The following is a 25,148-nucleotide window of genomic DNA, read 5'->3' on the forward strand; positions in this document are numbered from 1 at the left end:
ATAGTGGTACCTGTCTGTAGTTCCAGTGGTTCAGGAGGCTGAGGCAGGAGGATTGCAAGTTCAACACCAGCCTCAGCAACTTAGTGACACCCTGTCCCAAAATAAAAAATTTAAAACACCAGGCTGGGGATGTCCTCAGTGGTAAGCGCTGCTGGGCTTGATCCCTGGTGCCAAACAAACAACAAAAAGTACAGTTTGTAAGGCCACGGAAATTCTTCCAAGGGATCAGGGAAAACTCAGTTGAAAACCTCCTGGTAAGGACTCCCCATTCCAGTTTTCAGCAAGGGCTTATGTGGTTCAAGAAGGAGGTGGGGTAGCCTCATTAACAGGAGTGTGAAGTGAGTCCACCCCCCACCCCCACCCCCCGACAAAGCCAAGAGCAGAGAAGCTTTGGAAAAATCAGTGACACCAGAGCTGACTCGGGGCTGGGTCGTGGCTCAGTGGCAGGGCGCTTGCCGAGCACGTGTGAGGCCCTGGGTTTGATCCTCAGCACCACATAAAAACAAGTAAATAAAGTCTAAAAAAACCCTGATTCCACAGACACGCAAATGATCACTAGGTAATACTGTGAACAACTAGATGCCAACAAGTTGGAAAATCTAGAAGGAAGGGGTAAAACTCCTGGACATATACAGTCAAAACCAAACTCAGAGAACACAGAGAACCTGCCCAGGCCTGTAACATGCAATGAGACTTAACTGGTGATAGAAAGTCCCTGAACAAAGAAAAGCCCAGGACCAGATGGCCTCGCTGTTGAATTTCACCAAACTTTTACAGAATTCATGCCAGTTCTTCTCAAACTATTCCAAAGTACAGAAAGGAGGGAACCTTTTCAAACTCACCCTATGAGACCAGCATTATCCTGACACCAAACCAGTCAAGGACACAACAACAACAACAAAAAATCCCAAAGACCAACATCCCTAATGAACATACATGCAAAAATTCTCAATGAAATCCCAGCAAATTAACAATGCATAAAAATGATCCACCATGATCAAGAGAAATTCATCCCAGGGATGCAAGGATGATTCGACATGGGTAAATCAATAAATGTAATACATCACAGTAAGACAACAAATAAATAAATAAATAAATAGGACCAGAGAGGAAAGGCAGAGATTGAATTACCCCTGTTTACAGGTTACATGATTTTATACATAGTCAAACCAAAACACTGTTAACTAATAAACAAAGTGAAAAGTTTGCAGGACAAACTTTAGAAGGAATCAACATACAAAAATCACTAACTTTTTAATACATCAATACTGAATTTGTTAAAAGATCAAGAAAGCAATCCCATTCACAATAGTTATCAAAAATATTTGGGGGCTGGGGAGATAGCTCAGTCAGTAGAGTGCTTGCCTTGCAAGCACAAGGCGCTGGGTTCAATCCCCAGCACCGCAAAAAAAAAAAAAAAAAAAAAAAAAAAATTGGGAATAAACTTAACCAAGGAAGTGAATGATCTCTAAATGAAAATTACAAATCACTGATAAAATAAACTGAAGAGGACACACAAAACAATGGAAAGATATCCAATGCTCATGGATTGAAAGAATTAATATTGTTAAAATGTCTGTACAACCCAAATTAATCAACCTGTATAGTCAATGCAATTCCTGTAGAAATCTCAATGATATTCTTCACAAAAATAGTTAAAAAAAAAAAAAGACACTTAAATTTTGTTTGGAACCATAAAGGACCGTAAGTAGCCAATACAATTCTGAGCAAAAAAGAAATAGAAAAGGCTGGGGGTATTACTATACATGACATCAAAACACACTATAAAGCAATAGTAATCCAAACAGCATGATATTGGCTTAAAAACAGACATATAGACAAATGGATCACAGAACCAGAAATAAATATACATATTTACAGTCAACTGCTTTTCAGAAAAGACAACATTGGAGGAACGAAAGGAAAATCTCTTCAGAATATGCAGAAGAAATAAACTAGATCCCTACCTCTCACCATATACCAAAATAAACTAAATATAGATTAAAGACTTTAGTGTATAAATATGAAGCTTCCAGAAGAAAATATAGGAAAAATATTTCAGGACAATTATCTGGGAAATTTTTTTTTTGGATATGACCCCAAAAGCAGAGGCAACAAAAGTGAAAACTGACAAATGAGATTATGTAAAACTAAAAAGCTTCTGTTCAGTAAAAAAAAATTCAAATTAAAGAGACAACCTACAGAATGAGAGAAAATATCTGTAAACTGTTCATCTGACAAGTGATTAATTTGCAGAATATGTAAAGAACTAAACAGAAAAATACTCACAAGTAACCCAATTAACATTTCTCAAAAGATATCCTGAAGGTCAATAAGTATAGGAAAAAAAAAAATCTCAACCTGACTAGTCATCAGGGAATTGCAAATCAAAACCACAATGAGATGTTATTTCACCCTAGTTAGAAAATCTGTTACCAAAAAGACAAAAAATAACAAATACTTGTGAGGATGTGGAGAAAGGGAAACACCACTGTTGGTGTGGATGTGAGTTAGTGCAGCCACTACAGAAGGTAGTATGGAGGGTCCTCAAAAAGTGAGCACTAGAGTCATTGCCAGGCAGCCCAGCTATCTCACTGCTGGGTACGTAGCCAAAGGAGACGAAACCAGTATGCTGAAGATACATCAGCACCGCCATGTTTATTGCAGCACTAGTCATGATGGCCAGCATGTGGAACCAAACGAAGTGTCCAGTGATGGGTGAATGGCTAAGGAAAATGTGTTACACATACACAATGGAGTATTACTCAGTCACAAAAGAGAATGAAATCCTGTCACTGGCAGTGTTATTGTTTGGATATGAGGTATCCCCCTAAAGCTCGTGTGTGAGACAATGCAAAAATATTCAGAGGTGAAATGATTGTGTTATGAGAGCCTTAAACTAATCAGTGGCTCAATCTATGGATTTGGCTTAACTGGGTAGTCACTGTAGACAGGTAGTGCGTGCCTGGAAGAAGTAGGTAACTCAGGATCATGTTTTTAGGGTTTATATTTTGTCCCTGGTGAGCAAAATGTTCTTTCTTTCTCCTTTCCCTTCCCTTTCCTTCCCTTCTCTTCCCTTTCCTTCCCTTCTCTTCCCTTTTCTTCCCTTCCCTTCCCTTCCCTTCCCTACCTTCTCTGTCTCCTTCCTGGTTGCCATGTCTTGAGTAGCTCCCCTCCACCACAGCCTTCCACTATGATGTTCTGGAGCTGTGGAGTCAGTCAAACATGGACTGAACCTCTGAAACCTTGAGCCAAAATAAGTTTTTCCTCCTCTACATTGTTCTTGCCAGGTATTTTGGTCACAGAGATGAAAAAGATAATGAGAACAGAAATTGGTACCAAGAAGTGGGATCATTGCTGTGACTAACCTGGCCATGAAGTCCAGAAGCCCCCGGAGATGGTTGTCAGTGTGGGAGTTTGAGAAGTTCAGAGGTGCAAGTTGGAAAAGCTTTAGAACATTGTAAATGAAGCTTAATTGGTAATTCTGGTGGGAGGTTCATAAGACCAGAATGCCCAAAGGACAGTGGACTGTAAAGACTAGTCTCAAGAGGTTTCAGAAGAGGAGGATTTTGGAGATTGGACTAGAGGTTGTTTGTGTTACATTCTGGCAAAGATGCTGTCCACATCTTAGCTGTGTCCTGAGAATTTCTGTGAGGCTTAATTTAAAGATAATGAACTAATTAATTTGGCAACAGAAATATAAGGCAGCATAGCATTCAGGCAGTGGGATGGATATTGCTAGTGGCTTTTAGAAAAATTAATTGTGATTATTAGGAGCAAAAAGCAGAGAAGGGAGATTTGAAAAACTTGCAGTTTGGCCAGAAAAGTGAGTGGAAAACCAGGGTTAAAGAGTGGTTGTTAAAGAGATTCTGGCCACTAAAGATTAATCCTAGTACTTTATTCAGAAACAATAGGAAAATAGTTTGAAGGCATCTTCGGAATTGGCAAGACCCAGCTCAGTCTCAAGAGTGTAAAAATAAAAATTCTTTTGAGCTTGGGAGTGATACAGGCCAAATTATATATTTTGTGCATGTATCGAATATGTAACAACAAATTCCAACATTATGTATAACTATAATGCACCAATTAAAACATGGAAAGAAAAGATACCTTTAAGAAGAAACCAGTGGGGCACCCTACTTGCACAGGGGGGCCTAGGGAGTTGTTTCACCATGCTCAGTCACCCAGGCACTCAGAGGCTACTGCAGCCTGAGTTCATTGCATTTTCCACTTGTTTCAAGAGTATTCACAGTTGCTTATTGAAGCATTCTTACATAGAATACATACATGCTAAAAAAGTGGCGTGTGTGAAAGCTGGTGGCATCCACTCAGGTCTGTGGCCCAGCTCACTGCACTGTGCCGGTGCCCCACGCCAGTTTCTGGATGCAGCCATGGAATTGCCTCATTCATGCAGGACAGTGAGCTGGGGTTGTGGGCTGGGGGTTCACAGGCTCTCTCTGCTCTTGTGGGACCTGCAGGGGCAGTCCTTAGCTCTGCCTGGCACTGCCAGGGAGGTGGTGAAGGGGTGGCTGTTGGCTTTTCGAGGGCTGGTGGAGCTGCAGCTGGACACTCTCCCAGAGCAAGGCAGGGCTGTGGGCACTCAGGCCTGTTCTGAGAGTCTACAAGTATCTCGAATTAGAAGAGGAGACACTGGATGCCAGAACCAAAGGACTAATCTATTGCTAGGTGATCTCATTCCTTTTCTTGTGTGTTTGTTTTATTTGTTTGGTAGAACCCAGGGCTTCGCCCTTGACAGGAGCTCTCTACCACCGAGCGATTTCACTCCTTTCCTTATGAGGAAACAGACCGAGTCTCCACAGGGTGAGGTCTCAGCGAGGCTCTGTTCTCCTCTCTTCACAGTCCAGAATGTTCTCATCCAGCAGCCCACCCCCCACACTGCCACACGGGCTCTCCGCCCTGCCTGCCTCCCCCTCCCACCTCCAGGACGCCCCCTTCACTCTTCCTCCCCTGCCTCCGCCAGGCAGTGGAAACCACAGACCACGGTCATTCCCCACCTGCTCCAGGCTCTGCCACAGGGCCCCGGTGCTCAGGCTCAGCCTCCTCCCTGGGCCTGGCACCGCCTCTCACCCAGCGGAACACTTCAAAACCCTTAAAAAGTAGTGGGCGGAAGTGGACTCTGACGGCACTGTGCCTGGAGAGGCCTGAAGGTCCAGGTGCCTTTTGATCTTGTCCCTGGGATTTGCTGCAGTCACCTGCCCAAGTGTGTGCACACGTGTTGCTTCTCACGACAATCAGTCTCACAAGGTCACCCAAGGAAACATATGCTTGCAAGAAGCAGTCACGTACCTCTGACCCAGGCCATAGAAAGCACAGCTGCCACCGGCCTCAGCCAGGGCCATGCGAGTGCAAGCAGTTCTTGTGTGTCTCAGCCTCTCGCCTTTGGCTGCTTTTTATCTCCATGCAGGGGAACAAGAGCAGAAATGCCTAATAGAAGATGTTCCAGGGGACACGTGGGTAGCAGGTAGGTGACGCGTACTCGGCTGGAGGCTGACTCGGATCTCTTCCCGTCTACTACTGGGCAGTGAGCATAGTGCTGGTGGCTCTCTCTCCACCATTCACCAAGTGGCACGAAGCCGATGCGAAATAGGCTCAGGAGTGAATTGAGTTATTCTTAAAGCAGGAGATGCGACCCAACACCAAGCTTGATCTCTTCTTCTGGGTGTCAGGTTTCCATGAGCTAAAGAATCTCTGCTGGCATGTAACATGTTAATTGTGGTTGAGCAGCCAAAACACGTGAGAGGTCTTCAGACTGGTCCAGTAAAGCAGGACACACAGCAGGAGTCCACATGGCTCCCGGAGCCCATGGGCAGGGGCACCCGGGCAGACCCAGACGGCCCGCCAGGCAGACTGCCCTTAAGTCCTGTCACAGCGACCTCTGCACATTCCTGTGCTGCAAGCACATCCTCACGCAGTCGAGCTCGGCCCCCCTTCCGAGGAAGAAACCAGTGCCTGGCAGTCTCGACCTTGCACGGGAAATCTGGCACGATGCCCGACACTCAAGTCACAATCAGTATCGAGCTCTCGGATCTCAATGCAAAAGAAAAGAAAGGTGCACTGTAGATCTAGAGGCACCCTAAGTCCTGTTTTACATCGTATCATTTTATGTCCACTCACTCTCCACCTGGGGCAGCTGAGCCCTGCCTTCAGACCGTCTGGACCACTAGGCTTCAGCCCTAGGAACCAGTCCTGTTCTCGAGTCAAGGCCCAGCCTGCAAAAATCAAAGAAACGCAGCAAGCCCGGAGGGTAGGGCGAGGACGGGCAGTGCCTGGGATGACCGGGGGCCAGCAGACAGGCCGGGCACCGCAGTACTGGAGCCTTCCTGCTGTCAGGGTCAGCGAGGGGAGCAGCGTTCTGACCTGCCCCTGTCCATGGCTAGCAAGCTCCTCAGCCTCCCTGCTTTTGTCCACTGTGACTATGACGGTGACGGTGGTGCCTGCTCTTTCTAGCTGTGGGGACCGTGTATCTGCAGGCCCTTCGAGCCCGCCAGCACACAGGGGGCAGCAGGCTCTGTCTGGCGGGTACCCAGAGGAAGCGCCTCCTGGGTGAGCCCTGGGCCCCTGGTCTTCTTTGGGTAGCTTGTGGATTTTTCTGCCTGCCTTTTAAGGGGCAGAGGGGGAGTAAGAGGGACAGAGTAACTCCTGTCTGCCTGCTGTCCTGCGGCCACTGACTGAACAGACCTGGCCAGTGGCACCTTGCGGCCGTGGGCTGCAGTCACAGAACCACAGAGATGCCTGAGCCGTGTGAGCAGGGGCCTTGGTGTGGCCTGAGGGCACCCCGTCTCAACCCCAGCTCTCAGCTACCGTCAGGAGCTCAGGCCTGGCTCCCGGGACACTGTTTCTGCCACTCCTCCCTCACCCCTTGCCCTGGCTCTTCCCCAGTTGCAACTGCCCTCTCCTCCCTGTGTCTGTGCCTCCGAGTCTGCCACCCCACTCTGAGGTCTCCTCAGCATCCCTCGCATAGCTCTGCAGACTTAGGGTTGGGGAGCAGGGAGGCCAGGCGAGCTCTGGGCCCAGGAACGGGGCCTAGGTGTCACCAGTGCATGGACCTAGGTGTCACCAGTGCATGGGTCTAGGTGTCACCAGTGCATGGACCTAGGTGTCACCAGTGCATGGGCCTAGGTGTCACCAGTGCACGGGCCTAGGTGTCACCAGTGCATGGACCTAGGTGTCACCAGTGCAAGGACCTAGGTGTCACCAGTGCACGGGCCTAGGTGTCACCAGTGCAAGGACCTAGGTGTCACCAGTGCAAGGGCCTAGGTGTCACCAGTGCACGGACCTAGGTGTCACCAGTGCACGGACCTAGGTGTCACCAGTGCACGGGCCTAGGTGTCACCAGTGCAAGGACCTAGGTGTCACCAGTGCACGGACCTAGGTGTCACCAGTGCACGGACCTAGGTGTCACCAGTGCAAGGACCTAGGTGTCACCAGTGCAAGGACCTAGGTGTCACCAGTGCAAGGACCTAGGTGTCACCAGTGCACGGGCCTAGGTGTCACCAGTGCAAGGACCTAGGTGTCACCAGTGCACGGACCTAGGTGTCACCAGTGCACGGACCTAGGTGTCACCAGTGCAAGGACCTAGGTGTCACCAGTGCAAGGACCTAGGTGTCACCAGTGCAAGGACCTAGGTGTCACCAGTGCACGGACCTAGGTGTCACCAGTGCAAGGACCTAGGTGTCACCAGTGCAAGGACCTAGGTGTCACCAGTGCAAGGACCTAGGTGTCACCAGTGCAAGGACCTAGGTGTCACCAGTGCACGGACCTAGGTGTCACCAGTGCACGGGCCTAGGTGTCACCAGTGCACGGACCTAGGTGTCACCAGTGCACGGGCCTAGGTGTCACCAGTGCACGGGCCTAGGTGTCACCAGTGCATGGATCCAGGTGAAGGCTGAGCCCCAGCAGGGTGGGGGACCTGCAGCAGACGCCCCAGAGGGCCACCACCCGGGAGCAGGATCAGGCCCAGGATCAGGATGGAGCTGCAGCGGGCCGGCCCCAATGGCTGGGGAATGACAGCTTGGAGGAGCTTACCACGGGAGCTCCTGGTATTCCCCATCCAGTCAATAGCCGTGAGGCAGGCCTCCAAAGAACACGGAGGGACTGAAACCTGACGGATAGCCCCAGCCACGGGAGAGACGCAGAGGCAGCGGGCCTCAGAGCCTCCGGGGGCGCGGGGCACGCAACAGTGGCGGCAGGACTGGAGGGTCCCAGCAGGAGGGAACACAGCTCAGCGCTGGCTCGCAGGCACGGTCTGCAGCCCCGAGCTCGCGCAGCCGCTGGCCGCCTCCCGCGCCTCGCCTGAGGCACACCCCTGGCACACCTCCACCCGCACTCTGTCCCTACACGGCCACAGGCCTTCAGTGGCCACACAGCCACAGAGTCGGTGCCCACGACTTCAGGAACGCAGCGTGGAGTGCCACCATAAGGTACCCAGAACTCTCCGCGTCCACTGGCGAGACCACCGTTAAAAACAAGTTCTGACTTTTCAGGGAGCCAGGAAGCCCTGTGCCAACCGTCCTGTCTCTCCTTCCACCTCAGGGCCATCTAGATGTTCAAAGGGGACAACCCAGAGCCAGAGGCAAGGTCTGCCTGAAGGCGTTTCTCCTGAGCCCTGAACGTGGGTGGGGAGGAAGGCGTCCAGCCTCCCTGATGGAGGTGGCATCGCCACAGAGGAGTAAGGAAGGGCTGGAGACAGAGCTTTGGAACCCACTGCCCTTCCCCAAAGCAGGTGACTGTGCAGTGTCCTCCCTGAGCTGCGGACAGCTGGGCCCGGCTTGCAGGGCCACAGGTGTTTTGTCAAGGTCAGTTCCCACTGCCCGCCTGCCTCCAGCCTCCCTAACTTGGCCTCTGCTATCCCCCCTCACCTCTGAAGAAGCAGGGTGGCTTTGGGCCTAACCCTCAGATGGCTGTGTCCTCCCGAGAAGCAGAGGCTCCCACAGGAGGCCGAGGGGGAGACCAGGTGGGCTCGTGCCCGGGAACTGCCAGCCAAGGGCACTGCTGCCAACACGGCGAACCCCAGCACTGTGCGCTTGACCTCACTACCCCCGTCCTGCGCATGAAGGCCCTCAGCGGGGAGCCCCAGGCTTCTGGAGCCAGGAGGGTACTGCACCTCGGTGGCAAGTCTGGGAGGCCCCTGTGCCCCTGCCTGCTGGGGTGAACGCCGCCCTGGAGGGCTGCCTGCAAACAAGACTGGGACTGACAGGAAGGGGACATGCAGGGAGCCCAGTGGTCAGCGCGGGTGCTGCTAAGGGGGAGAGCCTCGTGATGGGTTTGCTCCTCGGTGCTCCTTCTGCAGGGCCCCTGGTGTGGTTAGTCCTTCAAGTACAAGTCTTCCTAGAGACCAGGGGACCGCAGGAGAGGGACTCCGGTGAGATAGCACCCATTCAAAATCCCGCAGGGAAACAGGCCCTGCCCAGATCCTCAGGGGGCCGCGCGCCCCTCTGCCTCCTCTCCTTGGGCTCTGAAGCACACCTGAGCTGAGGGTTCCCGTGCAGGAGCTCACCACTGAAGTGCTCCGGGCGGGAAGGGAAGGAGCCGCAGGTGCTTTCTAGTTTCCACGGCCCGTCCTGTGCCGGCGCTCAGGAGCACAGGATAATGCAGACCGGAAATTCCACTCCTGGGTCGCCACCCCAAAGAAGGGGACCCAGGCTCATGGCTGCGCCTGCCTCACAGAACCAAGTCCACCTACAAATGGGCAGATGAACAAGACTGTCCCGCTCCCCTGGGGTGGGAGGCCACCTGGAGTGGAACGGCACCCCAGAGCTGCAGGGCTGCCCCGCGGCCGAAGGTGGACAGACCCGTGGCCCGTAGGACCTGACCACAGGGAGCCTGTGAGGCGGCGCTGACCTGGGCAGCCACCAGGCAAGCGCCAAGCAGGCCTGCAGGGTGCTACCGAGAGCCACTGCGTGCCCAGGCCATGAGCAGCCCCCATTCTGGCCTCATGGAGGTCCAGCGGGGCAGCCTGCCACACAGCACAGGGAATACACACCCGGGCACCCTGCTCAGGGGCCCGAGGGCGGCCCAGGCACAGCGGGCCACCCTCCCAGCCCCACCCGGAGCCCGACAGTGGCGCACGCATGCAGCCAAGGCGGACCCCGTGTCTGCCCTCAGTCCTGCAGCCTCCGGGGCCGTGGTCGGAGAGGGGCGGCTCGGGGCCTCTGGGTGGCTGCTGGCACTCGGACGGCAGCTGTCCGCTGGCAGGATGCATGGACCCACACTGATGGCCTGTGTGGCGGCACGTTGCTGACCGAGTCCCAGCAAGGCCACGGGGAGATCCTCCAGGATCCTGGACAGCTCCAGAGATCACTCTGGACACCACTGCCCTCCACACCAGCTGCCCGCCATCAGGTAATGAGCACACCAGGCGGAGCCAGGCACCCGCAGGGCTAAGGGTCCCAGGCCCTGTGGCGGGCAGCACCTGAGAGCCACCGGGCAGGACTGTGGGAGTGCACGGCCTCCCAGGGTGAGCCTTGCTCCACATGCTCACCCTCCTCACGGGCACAGGAGCAGCAGCCTGGTCGCTGAGGGCGAGGGCCAGGTCCCGGGGTCCTGGCCCAGAGCGGGTGTGGGCTTCGTTTAAGCGTTTAAGAACAGGGTCTTCAGCGAAGGGGAGCCTCTCTGTTGACTGTGGTCCGCAGGTTAGGATGATGGCTCGGGCCAGCAGCCTTCTCAGCACTGCTGACTCCCCTACTCCAGGGCACCCGAGAGGAGGAGCGTGGTCACTATGCCTGGCCCACCGCTGAGGGGCAGTGTGGCTTGTGAGTGGGGGTCCAGGTCCGCCAGACTATGTCCACCCAGTCCGTGAACACAGACCCCCGCTGCCTGCCACCCTGTGCTCAGTGCCGGGCCATGTTCTCTAAACAGACCTCCATTTAAGGTTACAGAAGAAAATCTAAGACATGGAAAACTGATCACAAAAGCTAGGTTGGGAAATCAAGGCACAGATAGTATGCACGTTCCAAACTCATTATTATTATTATTATTATTTTGGTCCCGGGGATTGAACCCAGGGGCACTCAACCACTGAGCCACATCCCCAGGCCCTTTTAAATATCTTATTGAGAGACAGGGCCTTGCTACATTGCTGAGGCTGCTTTACACTCATGATCCTCCTGCCTCAGCCTCCCCAGCCACTGGGATTATGGGCATGCACCACTGTGCCTGGCTCCAATCTCATTTTTAAAACATTTATACACACACACACACACATTTTATTGTAGGTGGACACCATACCTTTATTTTTATGTGGTGCTGAGGATGGAGCCCAGGGCCTCGGGCATGCTAGGCGAGCGCTCTACCACTGAGCCACGACCCCAGCCCTCCAATCTCATTTTTGATAAAATATATAGCACATCTTTATAGGAGAAAGGCTGGAGGGATCATACCAATACCAGACATTCCTGGAGGGCTGACCTTTCTGAAGCCCCTGCAGTGAGCGGGTCCGTTCCTGCGATGCAGTCCACCACCCTGGCTCCCTCTCAAGGACGCGGCCTGGAGGAGTGGGATGACCATCCGTGGTCACAGGCCCAGAAGAGGTGTGGGGACCTCGCCCCACAGTGCTGGCTCTGACCGAGCGCAGGAGGAGGGTGCTGGCAGCAAGGGCAGCCTCGTGGGTCACGGGCTGGGTTGTGGTGAGGCCTCGAGCTCCCCCTCTGGTGCTCTGCTGGCTCCACACCAGGCAGAACAGGAGCCCCTGCTCCTCACGCCCAGAGGGAGCTGTGCCATTATCGCTCTCACTGTCATCACGGGCTGTGGTCCTGGGGACTGAGCCCAGGGCGCTCTACTGCTGAGCTGCACCCCAGACCTTTCTCTTTACGTTGGAGAGTCTCCCTAAGTTTCTGAGGCTGGCCTCAAATGCGTGATCTCCCTGCCTCAGCCTCTGCAGCACTGGGATTACAGGCGCAGGGCTCTGCCAGGCTGCAGGGCTCAGCCAGGGACGGCTTCCCCAGGAAGTGAGCCTCTCCTGCCACTGGCCGGGCAGCGGTGCCTCTCCTCTGCCATCTGCCGGCCTCCCTGGCCATGACACCTCCCGCCAACACACCTGCCTGAAGGGCACCGTGGGGAGCAGGCAGGAAGCCCCCTGCTGGTGCTGAGAGGGCCAGGCCCTGCGCCAGGAGCACGGGTGCTTCCGTGGACCTGGGCACAGCTGGCGCCCATTCGTCGAGCCCGTCGTCGAACCTGAACTGTGGGACGCTTTCACCCACTCCACAGACGTTTACCGAGCCCCCACCATGGGCCAGACCCTGCCCCAGGCTTACTGCCAGACCCCAGAGAGCCACAGAAAGAGGAGTACAACGCTGGTGGCTCCCAGCACCTCACAGTGCAGACCAGGGGCACTCAGCGCAGCGTGCAGGGAGAAGGGCTCTGTAGCGCCAGTCTGGGGATCCCAGGACTCGCTGCACGCTTAGGAAGGAGTCCTACTGGACGGGCATGGGGCAGAGCGGCTGGGGACGCGGGTGGCATGGTGCTGGACAGCAGGTCCACGTGTTGGGAGACCCTTCCCAGGCTTGCTGCCGCAGCCTCAGCACTCTGGGGTTTGGGCAGGGCGGGGCGTGCCCCATTCCCCCGCGTGGGAGACGGAGGCTGCGTGGGGGAGCAGCTGGCAGGCCACCCAGACAGCGCAAGCTGAACCAGCACCTCCAGCCATGCTGCCTGCCCAGAGCCAGACGGTGGGCGGACGGCCCAGTCCCCAGGGTGGAGACTGCTCCGGCCAGGGGTCCTCCGTGACAAAGATGAGTAGAGAAGGACAGCTGGCCTCCCCTGGAGGCCATGACCCACTGCTGACTCCCACATACGCAGTCACCATCTCTTGCTTGTGATACAGGGACTTTCAAGATCCAGCAATGGGAGCCAGGCAGTCACGGCTTCCGCGAACCGGCCCCTGGCCTGGGGATGTGGGTGACTGTCACGACCTACGGTGATGAGGTGAGCGTGCATCTGTGCCAAGACACTAAGAGCGCTTGCAGGACCCACCTGAAGCCAGCCCACGGTGTCACAGCTTCTGCCCACGCACAACTGAGCACCATCGGGCAGCATTCACAAGGTTATTCTTTGTACCAGGGGTTGAACCCAGAGGTGCTCTACCACTGAGCCACGTCCCCAGCCCTTTTTAGTTTTTCTTTTGAGACAGGGTCTTGCTAAGTTGCCCAGGCTGGCCTCCAACTTGCAATGCTCCTGCCTCAGCCTCCTGAGTTGCCAAGGTTATGGGTGTGCACTACCACACCCACCTACAACTTTTTATTTAGGACAGAAAGACTTAGCACCTTGCCCTCAAAGACCCTGGGGTCTAGAAAGTTTCAAGGGAAGTCAAGTGAGGGCCTCCTGTGGACCACAAGGAGGCTTGCCCATTTAGCCTGACTTGGGTCCCATCTTTGCTGGAGCTACGGCTTCCCCACAGACCAAGGGTCAGAAGACCACAGCCTGCCTCCTTCCCCGGATTCTGGCAGAGGCTTCCTCAAGTCATTCAGAAGCTCCTGTTCTGTCAGTCATAGAGAACCTTGTCCCCACAGGGCAGCAGTGAAGGAGTAGAGAACAGCTCCGTCAGAGAGAGAGTGCAGATCAGGAGCAGAGCTGATTTCACGTGCACACTGTCATCTAGGAGGAAAAACCCAGGTCAGATGACTTGACTGGCTTGACCCTCGGTTTCCTTGTGTGTACAGTGGATATTACAGTGACATCCAGATGCCACAGTGCCAGCACAAGGTGCTCTGCAATCCTCGATCCATCACCCACAAAAATAGTGGTCCGAGCAATGAGCTTATAAGCAGCTGTCAGTGGCAGAAAAAGGCCCTGCAGGACAGATGGGCCTCTCGGGAGACAAGGACAGGGTGCTCTATGGTCAGGAGAAATTAAAGCCTGTTTGTTTCAGAAGACAGAGACTTACTCTTTAAAGTACACAACTGCTCACCTGGGTGCAGTCACACACACCTGTACATCCCAGCTACATGGGAGTCTGAGGCAGGAGGATTGCCTCATTCCATGTGTGAAGTCCAGCCTAGAAAGTGCAGTGTATCTTCTCTTAAGAAAAACAAAATACACAACTGCCTGAGACAACCTTCCCTTGTAGAAGCAAGATGTATTTCCATCCACTCTGTAAACCTGTAACAAGCACACATCATGCGTGAAATATACGCCCAAGCCTCTTCTCGGCCTAGGAGAGGGACAGAATTCTTGCCCCACAGGCCTTACTTTCAGGAAGGTCTGTGTGGAGATTAGGTGACGGGAACCTTCTCTGCCGTCATCAGTTCTGAAAGACCAACGTCCTGACGATCCTCGAGTACTCTGCTTCTGCTCGGTCAGCGTCAGCTCAGGACTCTCCGTGTTGCCAGCCTTGATGAGCTGCCCATTCTTGCAGCAGCGAGGGACAACCGGAGTGAACGGGCAGGGCAGGCAGTGACCGTGGGTGTGTGCTCCTGAACCTCTACCTCCTCAGCCCATTTCCCACTCCCGACATTCCCGTCCTGCCCGGCGGAGGCGACTGTGGTGCAGGGTTAGACTCACAGATGTCAGAGTTGCAACTCTGAGATTCAAACTCACTAAGGGAAAAAGCATTCAAAACTGTTTGAATTGTATGTTCAGGTAACAAGGCAATGTAGGCTCTTGAATACAAATCTAAGTCTCAAAATGTGATTCAACAGGTAGTGAGTCGCCACTGAACATTTCTTCAAAGAGGAAGTTTTTGCTATTCATACAAAAATAGGAAGTAATTATAAAACCTCACCCTTGACCGCAGCCTTATCTGACAAACCTTCCCTTTTAATGGTCTATTGAAAGACATTAAGTACATGATATTCTTTATTTTCTCCAAATCAAAACTGAAAGACATTTTAAAAAGCATCTTTACTGCATTTTTCTATCTGTGTAGTATATATGTTTTTAAGACTTCCCTGTTTTAGAGCAGTTTTAGGGTCACAGCAAAACTGAGCAGAAAGTACAGGGACTTTCCTGCACTGGCTCAGGCTTGGCCTCCCTGACTACAAATAACCCCCAGCCCCTGAGGGCTTTTGCCACAACCCATGTGCCCAGGGTCTGAGGTTTAGAGCATGTTTTTCTTGGCAACATACATTTCATGGATCTGGACAAATGTGTGGTGTTGCAGGGCGATTTCTCCACCTTGAACATCCTCTGTGCTCACCAGATTCTCCCTCTCACCAACCCTTGGCTGTGCCTGAGTCATGTTTTCAGAATGTGATGCTGTTGGAATCACAGCAGTCTCTTCAGCATGGTCCACTTGATGATGTGCTCTTCAGGTCCCTGGCCTGGTAGTGCTGGGTAACACCACACATCCAATGTGCCAGTTTACACACTCGCCTGTGCCAGGGCAGCATGGCTGCTTATAAGTTGGGGCAATCATGCTCCAAGCTGCTGTGGACATCCACTTGCAGTCTGTGTGTGACTGTAGGTTTCAGATCACTTAGTAAATGCCAAGGAGCATGCTTGTAGACCATGGAGTCTTGGCACCATTCTGCTTTCCCCTAGCAGTGAATGAGTGCTGCTGTTGCTGTGTGTCCTTGTCACACTTGGTATGGGCAGTGTTTTGGGTCTGTGTCATTCTAATAGGCAGTAGGTGTGAGGGACATCTCCCTGTTGTGATGAGCAATTCCCTACACATGCTTTGAGTCTCTTTTCATATGCCTATTTGCCACCTGTAATCTTCTTTGCCAGGTGTTTGTTCAGATATTTGTCCATTTGAAAGTTGGGCTCCTTCTCCTTGTCGATTTTAAAGAGCTCTTTGTTTAGTTTGAACAGCTTGTTAGATATGTCTTCTACAGATATTCTTTCCCAGTCAGAGGTTTGTCTCATTCTCTTCTTCACCATGTCATATTTATTTATTTATTTATTTTTGGTACTGGGGATTAAACCCAGGGGTGCTTAACCACTGAGCTACATCCCCAGTCTTTTAAAAGAATTTTTTGAGACAGGGTCTTGCTAAGTTGCTGAGGCTGACCTTGAATTTGTGGTCCTCCTGCTCAGGGTCTTGAGTTGCTGGGATCACAGGTGTGGCCACCACAACAGCTTGACAGTGTCTCCCCCTGACCCCTTCAGTACTAGGAATTGAACCTAGGGCCTCAATGCATGCTAGGCAAGCACTCTACCACTGAGAGACATTCCCAGCCCTTGACAATGTCTTCTGCAAGGCATGAACCTTGAGCTTTTCAGGTTCATCTTGCCAGTGCTTTCTTGGATCATGCCTTTGGTGTTGAATCTAAAACGATCATTACTGAACCCAAGGTCATCTGTATTTTCTCTCGTAATCTTTGAGGAGTGGTATAGTTTTGCATTTGCATTCAGGTCTCTGATATACTTTGAGACAATTCTCACAGAGGGCATTAGGTCCACATCTAGGCTTTTTGCACATCGATGTCCAGTGGTTCCAGCACCATTTTACGAGACTGTATTTTCTCCACTGTATTGCTTTTTTCCTTTGCCAAAGGTCAGGTAAAATGTTTAAGTGGTTGTATTTCTGGACTCTATTCAGTCCTGTGGGCCCATTTTTCTGTCCATCAGTCATCACCCCACTGCTGCAATGACGGCAGCTCCTCCGGACATCTTAAAGTCAGGCAGCATCAGTCCTTGACATCATCCTTCTCCCTTGCGTGGGCCCTGAAGCCTTTCACCTCTGCATGTAAACACAAGAATCAGTTTGTTGAGTCACAAAACAACTTGTGAGGTTTTACTGGAATTGGGTTCAATCTGTAGACCAAATTGGGAAGAACCCACATCCTGACAATATTGAGTCTTCCTGCCAGTGAACATGGACTCCTTTCCATTTATTTGATTCTTAGAATTCATTCATCACAGTTTTGTAGGTCTTCTCACACTAATCTTGTGCATAGTTTGTTAGATTTATGAATATTTCATTTTGGGGAGGGTGCTGATATAAACAGTATTTTTCACATTTGTTCATTATCCACGCTGTAATATATTAATCTTATATCCTCCAACCTTGCTAAAATCACTTATCCCTTTGGTTTGTCAATTCTTTTGAAATTTCTTTTTGGTACTGGGATTGAACCTGGGAGGTTCTCCCACTAAGTCACATCTCCTTTTTTTGTTTTTATTCTGAGATGGGGTCTTACTAAGTTGCTAAGGCTGGCCTTGAACTTGCCATCCTCCTGCCTTGGTCTCCTGTTACTGGGAATTCTTTTGCATTTGGTGTGTATGTCATCATATCCTCTGTGAATCAGGACAGTTTTATTTCTTCCTTGCCAGTCTGTTTTCCTGTTGTTTCCTTTTCTTCTCTCAATAGCTAGACCTCCCAGTCCTGTGTTAACTAAAGTGGTGAGAGGTGACATCCTGTCTTCCCCCGACCTTAGTGGAAAAGCTTCTGGATTCTCACCATGGAGTATGATAGCTGTGGGTTTTCTGTGGATCACCTTCTTTAAATTGGATCAGCCCTGTCCTTGGTTTAGTGAGCCCATCATGGATGGGCAGCGTCTCTTGTCAAAGGCCTTCCTCAACAGTTGTTGTACCTGTGCTTCTCCAGCCTGCTGATGTGATGGCCCAGCACTCGAAGCTCAGCCAGCCTGGCACATGTGCCACTAGCCCCGCCGGCCACAGCACACAGCTCTCTTCTGCTCCTGTGCTGTGTACCATTTTTGTATGTATGTTCATGAGAGAGAATCATCCATAGATTTTTCTTACATCATCTGGTTTTGTACTAGGGCAATGTTACCTTCATAAAACGAACTTGAAATAAGAGTCAGGCACAGTGGTGAATCCCTGCAGTCCCAACCCTGGGGAGGCTGAGGTGGGATCACCTGAGCCCGGGTGTTCAAACAAAAATCAGGAAGTATTCTTTCTGTGTCTATCTTAGAAAGAGGTCAGTCGTCATAACTCATTTCTTCAGTGTTTGGTATGATTCACCAGTGAACCCATCTGGGCCCTGGTGCTTTCCGTCTCAAAAGGTTATTCATCCATTTTTTTTAAAATTCATTTTTTTTGTAGTTGTAGATGGACAGAATGCCTTTGTTTGTTTTTATGTGGTGCTGAGGATTGAACCCAGTGTCTCACACATGCTAGGCAAGTGCTCTACCACTGAGCCACAACCTCAGCCCAGGTTATTCAATCTTGATTCAATCTCTATTCAGATTATCTATATTTTCTTGCATGAATTTTGGAAGATTGCCAAGAAATTGGTCCATTTCAACTAGGTTACATATGTTAGTCAACTTTTCATACTATGACATAATATTTGAGAAAAACAGCGTGAATGAGGAGACATTTTGGCTCACGGTCACAGTCCATGCTTGTTGGGCCCTATGACAAAGCAGTATGTCACTGCTGGGAACATGTGGCAAAACAAAGCTGCTCACTGCATGGCGGCTGGGAAGCAGAAAGCAAGGAAGGAAAGGACCAGGAACAAGATATGCCCCTTCAGGACAAGCCCCACCAGGCAGACCCCACCTCCCACCCTTTCCAAACGGACCTCCTAATGGTCCCTTCGGCTGTGAACCCATTACGGACTCATTCACTGGTGAGGTCAGAGCCTCCAAGACCCTACCTCTGGGCACTGCTGCATCAAGACCCTGGCCTGAAACAGGAGCCCTTGGGGACCTTTCCGATCCAAACCACATCACTCCCGACTGTGAGCAGTTACTCAGCACTCCTTCATCACCATGCAGGGTCCACAGGGTCTGCAGGAATGCCCCTCTTGCACTTCTGAGGTCAGCGACTTGTGTCTTTTTTCTTCTTATTTGTCAAGAGGCTTACCCGTTCGACTATCTTTTCCAAGAACCAATTTTTTAGTTTCTTTGATGTTTCTATTTCCTGTCCAAATCCTCTTGATTTCTGCTCTAGTTATTTCTTTTCTTCTGCTTACATGGCATTTGCTTTTCTTTTCCTTGGATTACTGACTTTAGACCTTTCTTTTTTTCTAATTTATGCATTCAGTTTTAGATTTCCTTCTAATCACAGCCTTCGTTGCATCCCACGAGTTTTGTTAAGCTGTATCTTAATTTTTTGGAACACTCGTACAGACCTCTTGCGACCTGTTCCTTGGCTCATGTGTTGATGGAAGCATGCTAGCTTCCAAGGCTTCGGGGACTCCACGCCATCATTCTGCTATTGATTGCTAGTTTCATTAGACTGTGGTCTGAGAGTACACGTTGTATGACTTAAGTTCTTTTAAATTTATTCTGGTGTACACATGGCCCAGAAGTTTACATTCCATGAGAGTTTGACAAAAACAAACAAAAAACTGTATTCTGCTTTTGTTGGCTGAACTAGTGTATAGCTGTCAATTACCTTCCGTCAATTGATGATGCCAGTGGGAACTATGTCCTTATTTTCCCCTTGATAGATCCATTTCTGATAAAAGATGTTGACATCTGCAATTAAAACAATGGATCAGTCTACTTCTTGAAGCTCTTACTGTTTTATTTTTTCATGTTCTCATGCTTCATTCCTAAGTGCATGCACAGTAAGGATCACACACCTTCTTGGAGAACTGGACCCCTTATCACGTTGTGCTGTTTCCTAATTATTCCTGATAATTTCCTTTGCTTCTGAAGTTTACTGCCTAAACTAATACAGTTACTTTAGCTTTCTTTCTCAAGGTTAGCAGGGTATATCTTTTTTTGTCCCATTACTTTTAATCTATGTCTTTATGATGTGATTTTCTTGTAGACACGTAATTAGGTTTTTTTTTAAACCTGTTCTGACAATGTCTTTTAACTGATGCATTTAGACCACTGATATCTGAAGTGATTATCGATGTAGTTTGATTACCATCTGGAATATTTGTTATTTCTATTCATTGCCCTTGTTCTTTGTTCCAATTTTCTCCATTTTTCTTTTCATGGTTTTAATTGTGCATTTTCTATGATTCCCTTTTCTCTCCCTAACACATTAATTGTACTTTTTAAAACCCTTTTAGAGGTAGTTGTCCTAGAGTTTGCAGTACACATTTATAGCAAGCCCAAGTCTGGTTTCAGAGAGCACTGTACTGCTTTGTAGGTGTGCAGGTTCCTTCTGATACAGTGTTTCTGATTATTTTCCAGTTTTTCATCCATTGCCTCTGTTCCTTCCCTTACACTTGAACTGCCACCACTGGAAGCCCTGCTGCCGTCACCTGAATAGACCGTTAACCTGTCAGCCCATTAGGAATGAGAAGGATGCATCCCAGTAACCTCAGTCTGCAGTTCTCTAATACCCTTTATGCAGCTGGAACCTCTGGCCTGCGTTATCTCCTTCTTTCTGAGAATCTTATTTTAACATGTCTGGAAAGGCAGTTCAACTGGCAACAATCTCCCTCATTTTTGTTTTTCTGACAAAGTTCTTCTTAATTCTTGAAGGATGCTTCTGCATTCTGCATCCTAGGCTGGTGGGGGTTTGTCTTTCTCTCCCAATACAGTATTTCACTTCACTCTCTTCTTGCTCAGTTCCTGAGAAGTGAGATGTGATTCTTGCCTTTGCCCCTTGTCAGGCAGGGTTTTCCCCTCTGTCCCCTTTCAAGATGTTTTCTTGAGCTCTGATCTTCTGAAGTATGGGTGTGATATGCTATGTACAGTTTTTGTTGGTGTGCTGTTTTATTTGGGTGTTTACCTGTATGGTGTTCTCTGAGTTTCCTTGGTCTAACATTAACTTGGAGAAAATTCTCAGTCATTATTGCTTCAATTATTTCTTTTGCTTCCTTTTTCTCTTGCTGGCTTTCCCATTATGCCAAGTCCTGCCTTCTGCCCTGTCCAGGTTACTGGATATTCCTTTCCTTTCCTCCCTCTTTGTATTTCAGTGTTGCAATTATCCATCTACACAGCCTTAAACTCAAAGACTTCCTTAGCTGTGACAAGTCTACTAAAGAACCTACTATCAAAGGCATTCTTCATTGCTTTCACAGTATTTTAAAATCTCTACAATTTCTTCTTTAGAATTTCCATTTCCCTGCTTATATTACCCATTTTTTCTGGCATGTTGTCTACTTTTCCCATCAGAACCTTTAGCATATTAATCAGAGTTGCTTTTTAATTCCTGGCCTGATAATTCCAACACCTCTGCCGTATCTGTATCTGGTTCTGATATTTTCTCTGTGTCTTCAAACTGTGTCTTCTGTCTTTTAGCATGCTCTGTAACTTTCTACTGAAATCCTGACACTATAAAATATTCTAAGTAGGAAACTAAAGTTCCCTAGCAAATGTAACCACTGTTTACAGCTTGGAGAATATTCTCTGGCATTCTTTTCTATGAATATAGGAACATATGCATGCAGGTACACTCTTATAAAAAATATCTTTTATAAAACAGCATCCTCCACAGACTTCTTTATCAAGGATACGTCTGGTGCAGATGTGGGTTTAGCATCCTTTTCACTGACACACAGCAGTATCAATCCCCTACTGAAAGGTAGTTGCTATTTCAAAAATACAATTTTGCTATTACAAACATCACAGTAAATATCCTTTTACATATAACTTTGTCTTCTTACACATTTTACTGGAATAAGTTTGTATAGGTAGAATTGATGGTTCTATGATTTAAACATTTGTAACACATATTGCCTACCTGCTCTCTAAAACACTTGTTCTGTTTACAGTCAGACAGCATTTCTACAGTGCTTGTATCTGCACACTACCTGAGTACTTTTAAATCCTTATAAGGGACTGGGTTGTGGCTCAGTGGTAGAGCACTTGCCTAGCATGTGTGAGGCACTGGGTTCAATTCTCAGCACCACATATAAATAAATGAATAAAATAAAGGTTTATCAACATTTAAAAATATTTTATAAAAATCCTTATCAATCTGATAATACACAAGGAATGCCTAATTCTTGTCTGAATTTTTTATTACTTGCAAAGCTGAATATCTGTCATGTTTATTAGCTATTTGATTTCTTCTCTGGGAACTACATACTTTTAAACAGATTTATATAGGGAAATTTATTTTTAAGAATGTAGAGAATAATAAACTATGGAAATCCTTAACCCTAGGTATTATTATCGAAGTTATTTGGCCCAGAAGGAACATTCTATTTTACTTCATATTCACCTGGCGAACACATCATTTGCTTAGAATCTAATTCTACAAGGCTCACGTTACCTGGAGAGAGAAGGCTGGTGAGTGTGCACCTCTGGAGGCCTTGCTGACACCTAGGGAAACTTGTTAAGGTCCTGCCTGGTCTCCGTGCAGCAACCAAGGAGGGAGCTGGAGAGCTCAGGCAGCTTTCAGAAGGGAGCCACGAAGTCAATTAAAGGGTTTGAAAAGAGCTGAGGGAAGGTTTAAAGAACTGTGGCCACTCAGACTCAAAAACAGTGAAGGCTGAAGGGTGAGTTAATAATGGAATTCTAATAAACGAAACTCTTACAGATGGGTGGTAAGTGGCCATTCCCTAAGTGTGGAGGATAGATGAAGAGAATTTGTACTTTAGTATAAGAAATTCAGTTATACATAAAGAAAAGTTTCCTGAGAGCATCAATCAAATTTTCTCAGCACCTCATAGTAACTCTGATTTTCAAGAGGCTATAAATATACTCTCAGGTCATTAGGTTGGCACTTTCTGCATCATTGTTAAAGAAAGGCAATTGAGTAGAATGGGGACGAAAAGGGAGAGCAGGCATGAAGTGGCACCCCACCCCCCAGCGTCAAGAAGGGAAAGCAGGCGGAGGGAGGGAGCAGGAACAGTAGGAAGCACCCAACTGCCCTCCGAGCCTGCTTCCTCCTCTTCACTGTTTAAGCAGCGCATCCACTTGGATATTCGAGTTGGAGAACACGACCTTGATGCTGCAAAGGCTCAGGCAAAGGACAAAGTTAACGAAGTCACCTTCAAGCTTGAACATCTAACGGAACAAATTGAGCAAATACTAAAAGAACAAAACTATCAAAGGGTCAGTCCACCTACTCAGCTTCTTTGATCTCTTCCTGTCAAAAACTTGTTTCTCAACACGAAGCCCCTGGACCAGGGAAAGAAGGAACTGCCTGCTGTTTCCTGGTCTCCTAAGGTAGAACCGTGTGGACAGACAGCGAGTGGAGATTGTTGGCACTGTGCGGGGCTGAGCTCTGCTAGGAAAGGCACTCCTCTCTCTCACTCTTCTCTCCTTGTACCAGAAAAGCACACAGGAGCAGAAGGTGGGAGCTTACGCATTCTCTGTGTCTACAGGGCCAAGTGGGCCTATTTTAAAGATCAGTGTGCCCTTGACCCTGCTTTGAGTCACTGCTCAGTGGGCTCAAATCTGCTCTACCACTCACCAACTGTGTGTCAGCTCCAAGCCTGGGTTCCATGATCTGGACAGTAAGGACTGGGGTGACAGATAAGACAAGCATGTGGCACAGCACTAGTGTAAAGCAAGACTACAGCAGTGGATTCACGCATCTGGGCAGGCAGTGCTTGCTTTGCTTGATGGTGGCAAATAAGATGTATGAAGTCACAGATAAAATTCCTGTATTTTACACCAAAATGTGTTTTATAAGGTTGATTTTTACTCTTTCACACTCAGTTAAAACACAGATTCCAGCTCAGAAAATCAGACAGTGCACTTTAGCATAATATTAACTGGGTAATATTAAATACCTTGAACACATACAGCAACCTTCCCCTAAAAATCACACATTAAGTACTTTAAGAAACTAAACCCATCCATTTCTTTTCTGCATAGGACCGTGAAGAAATTTTTCGAATGACCAGTGAAGATACAAACAGCAATGTTTTATGGTGGGCTTTTGCACAAACATTAATCTTCATCTCAGTTGGAATTTTCCAAATGAAGTACCTTAAAGACTTCTTTATGGCTAAGAAGCTTGTTTAAAACATTATAGGTAATCGCAAATAATCTGCATAATGTTTGAATGAATAAACCAAAATACGTGCATAAATGTGTACTGTAATTTCAAAGATACCAGTGGTTGAAATCAATGTTACAGAATTGCAACATTGATAAAATATTACTTTAACAATGTAGCTTCTGAATTTTATAAAGTAAGCACATTATCTTTTTTTTTTTTAAGTTTGGTATGAATCAACACTAATAGGATTACAATGTGTCCTCATATGTGATTTTAAGTTTTCTGGTCACCACAATAAAAAGGATGTTTAAGAGGAGTAATAGCAACTCTAGTGACATATATTTAGCCAAATATGTCAAAAATATTACCATTTTAAAACACACTCAACATAGTTACTACTGAGATATTCTATCTTCTTTCAGTCATACTAAATCTTGAGAGCCCAGGTTGTAGACTGCACTCATAGTGCCCCGATTTGGACCAGTCACTTCCACGGTTACGGTACTGCCAAGAGCAAGTACACCCTGTCCCCAGTCCTCTCCCGAAACGGTCGCGCTTCCCCCGCGGGCTCCTGGCTCTCTGGCGGGCACTGGCGCCACAGAGCCCAGCACTTTCCTACCAACCCTTGCAGGCGGCCAGTATTACTTGAGTGGACCTCTTATTCTAAAAGTAACTTTTGTGCTTCATGACTTTTAATTTTGAAATAATCATATACTCAATAGAAGTTGCAAATACAGTCCAGTCCCTTCCCCCAACTGCTATTTTTAAAAGGGAAACAACCCTCCCTAAGTCAAGACGGCCGGCGCGCACGCTGGGGGCCCGCGGAGCTCTGCCCAGCGCCGGACAGTGGCTGTGCCCGCCAGGTCGTGGCTCGCTCACTCGGTTCTCCAGGACAGGCCTCCTGCCCGCTCCCTGACCCTGGCGGCCGGTGCCCAGTGCTCCGCGCCCACGGCAGGGGCTCATTCCCCGCCGGCTTTTCCCGGGGAAGAGACTGGCACTGCCCCCCGCCTTAGCCACGGCGCCCGCGCGGGGCCGGGCGCTCCCTCCAGGCGGTGGGCACCAGACCCTGGGCGCGACCGGAGGTGCGACGCGGCCCTCCGGAGCTCTCTTCCGAGCCCGCTGTGCCCGGCGGTGGGCATGGCCTCGGCCGGGTCCGCTGTGCGCAAGTCGGTGAAACGCTCTTTTTTCCTCAAAACCTTTCCTCCTACTGGACGGGCGACGGCGACCGGTGCTGAGCTTTCGTTAACAGCGAAGAGGACCGCTGGGTCTTGCTGCCCTCCCAGGAGGGACACGACGCCCAGCCACCGCGTTCTCCCCCGCGAGGGTTTGGCGGGAACAGCCGCCTCCCCGCCCACTCGCTAGGTACGTCCCCGCGTGCGTTTTGGCGGGACGCGTTCGGTGCGCAGGCGCGGGGTCGCGCG

At 49.5% G+C, this 25,148-nt stretch overlaps 1 protein-coding gene across 1 annotated transcript; it reads left to right on the forward strand.

Moving 5' to 3' along the window:
- Nucleotides 1-5,358: 5,358 nt before the first annotated feature.
- Nucleotides 5,359-23,750, forward strand: LOC124994075 (transmembrane emp24 domain-containing protein 11-like). The gene is made up of 5 exons (XM_047565764.1): nucleotides 5,359-5,482; nucleotides 12,839-12,939; nucleotides 21,939-22,064; nucleotides 22,686-22,832; nucleotides 23,601-23,750. Exons 1-5 carry the CDS (start codon nucleotides 5,359-5,361, stop codon nucleotides 23,748-23,750), a joined length of 648 nt encoding a protein of 215 aa, XP_047421720.1.
- Nucleotides 23,751-25,148: the final 1,398 nt, after the last annotated feature.

This window comes from Sciurus carolinensis, chromosome 10 (assembly GCF_902686445.1).
Source record: "Sciurus carolinensis chromosome 10, mSciCar1.2, whole genome shotgun sequence".
Lineage (NCBI taxonomy): Eukaryota > Metazoa > Chordata > Mammalia > Rodentia > Sciuridae > Sciurus > Sciurus carolinensis.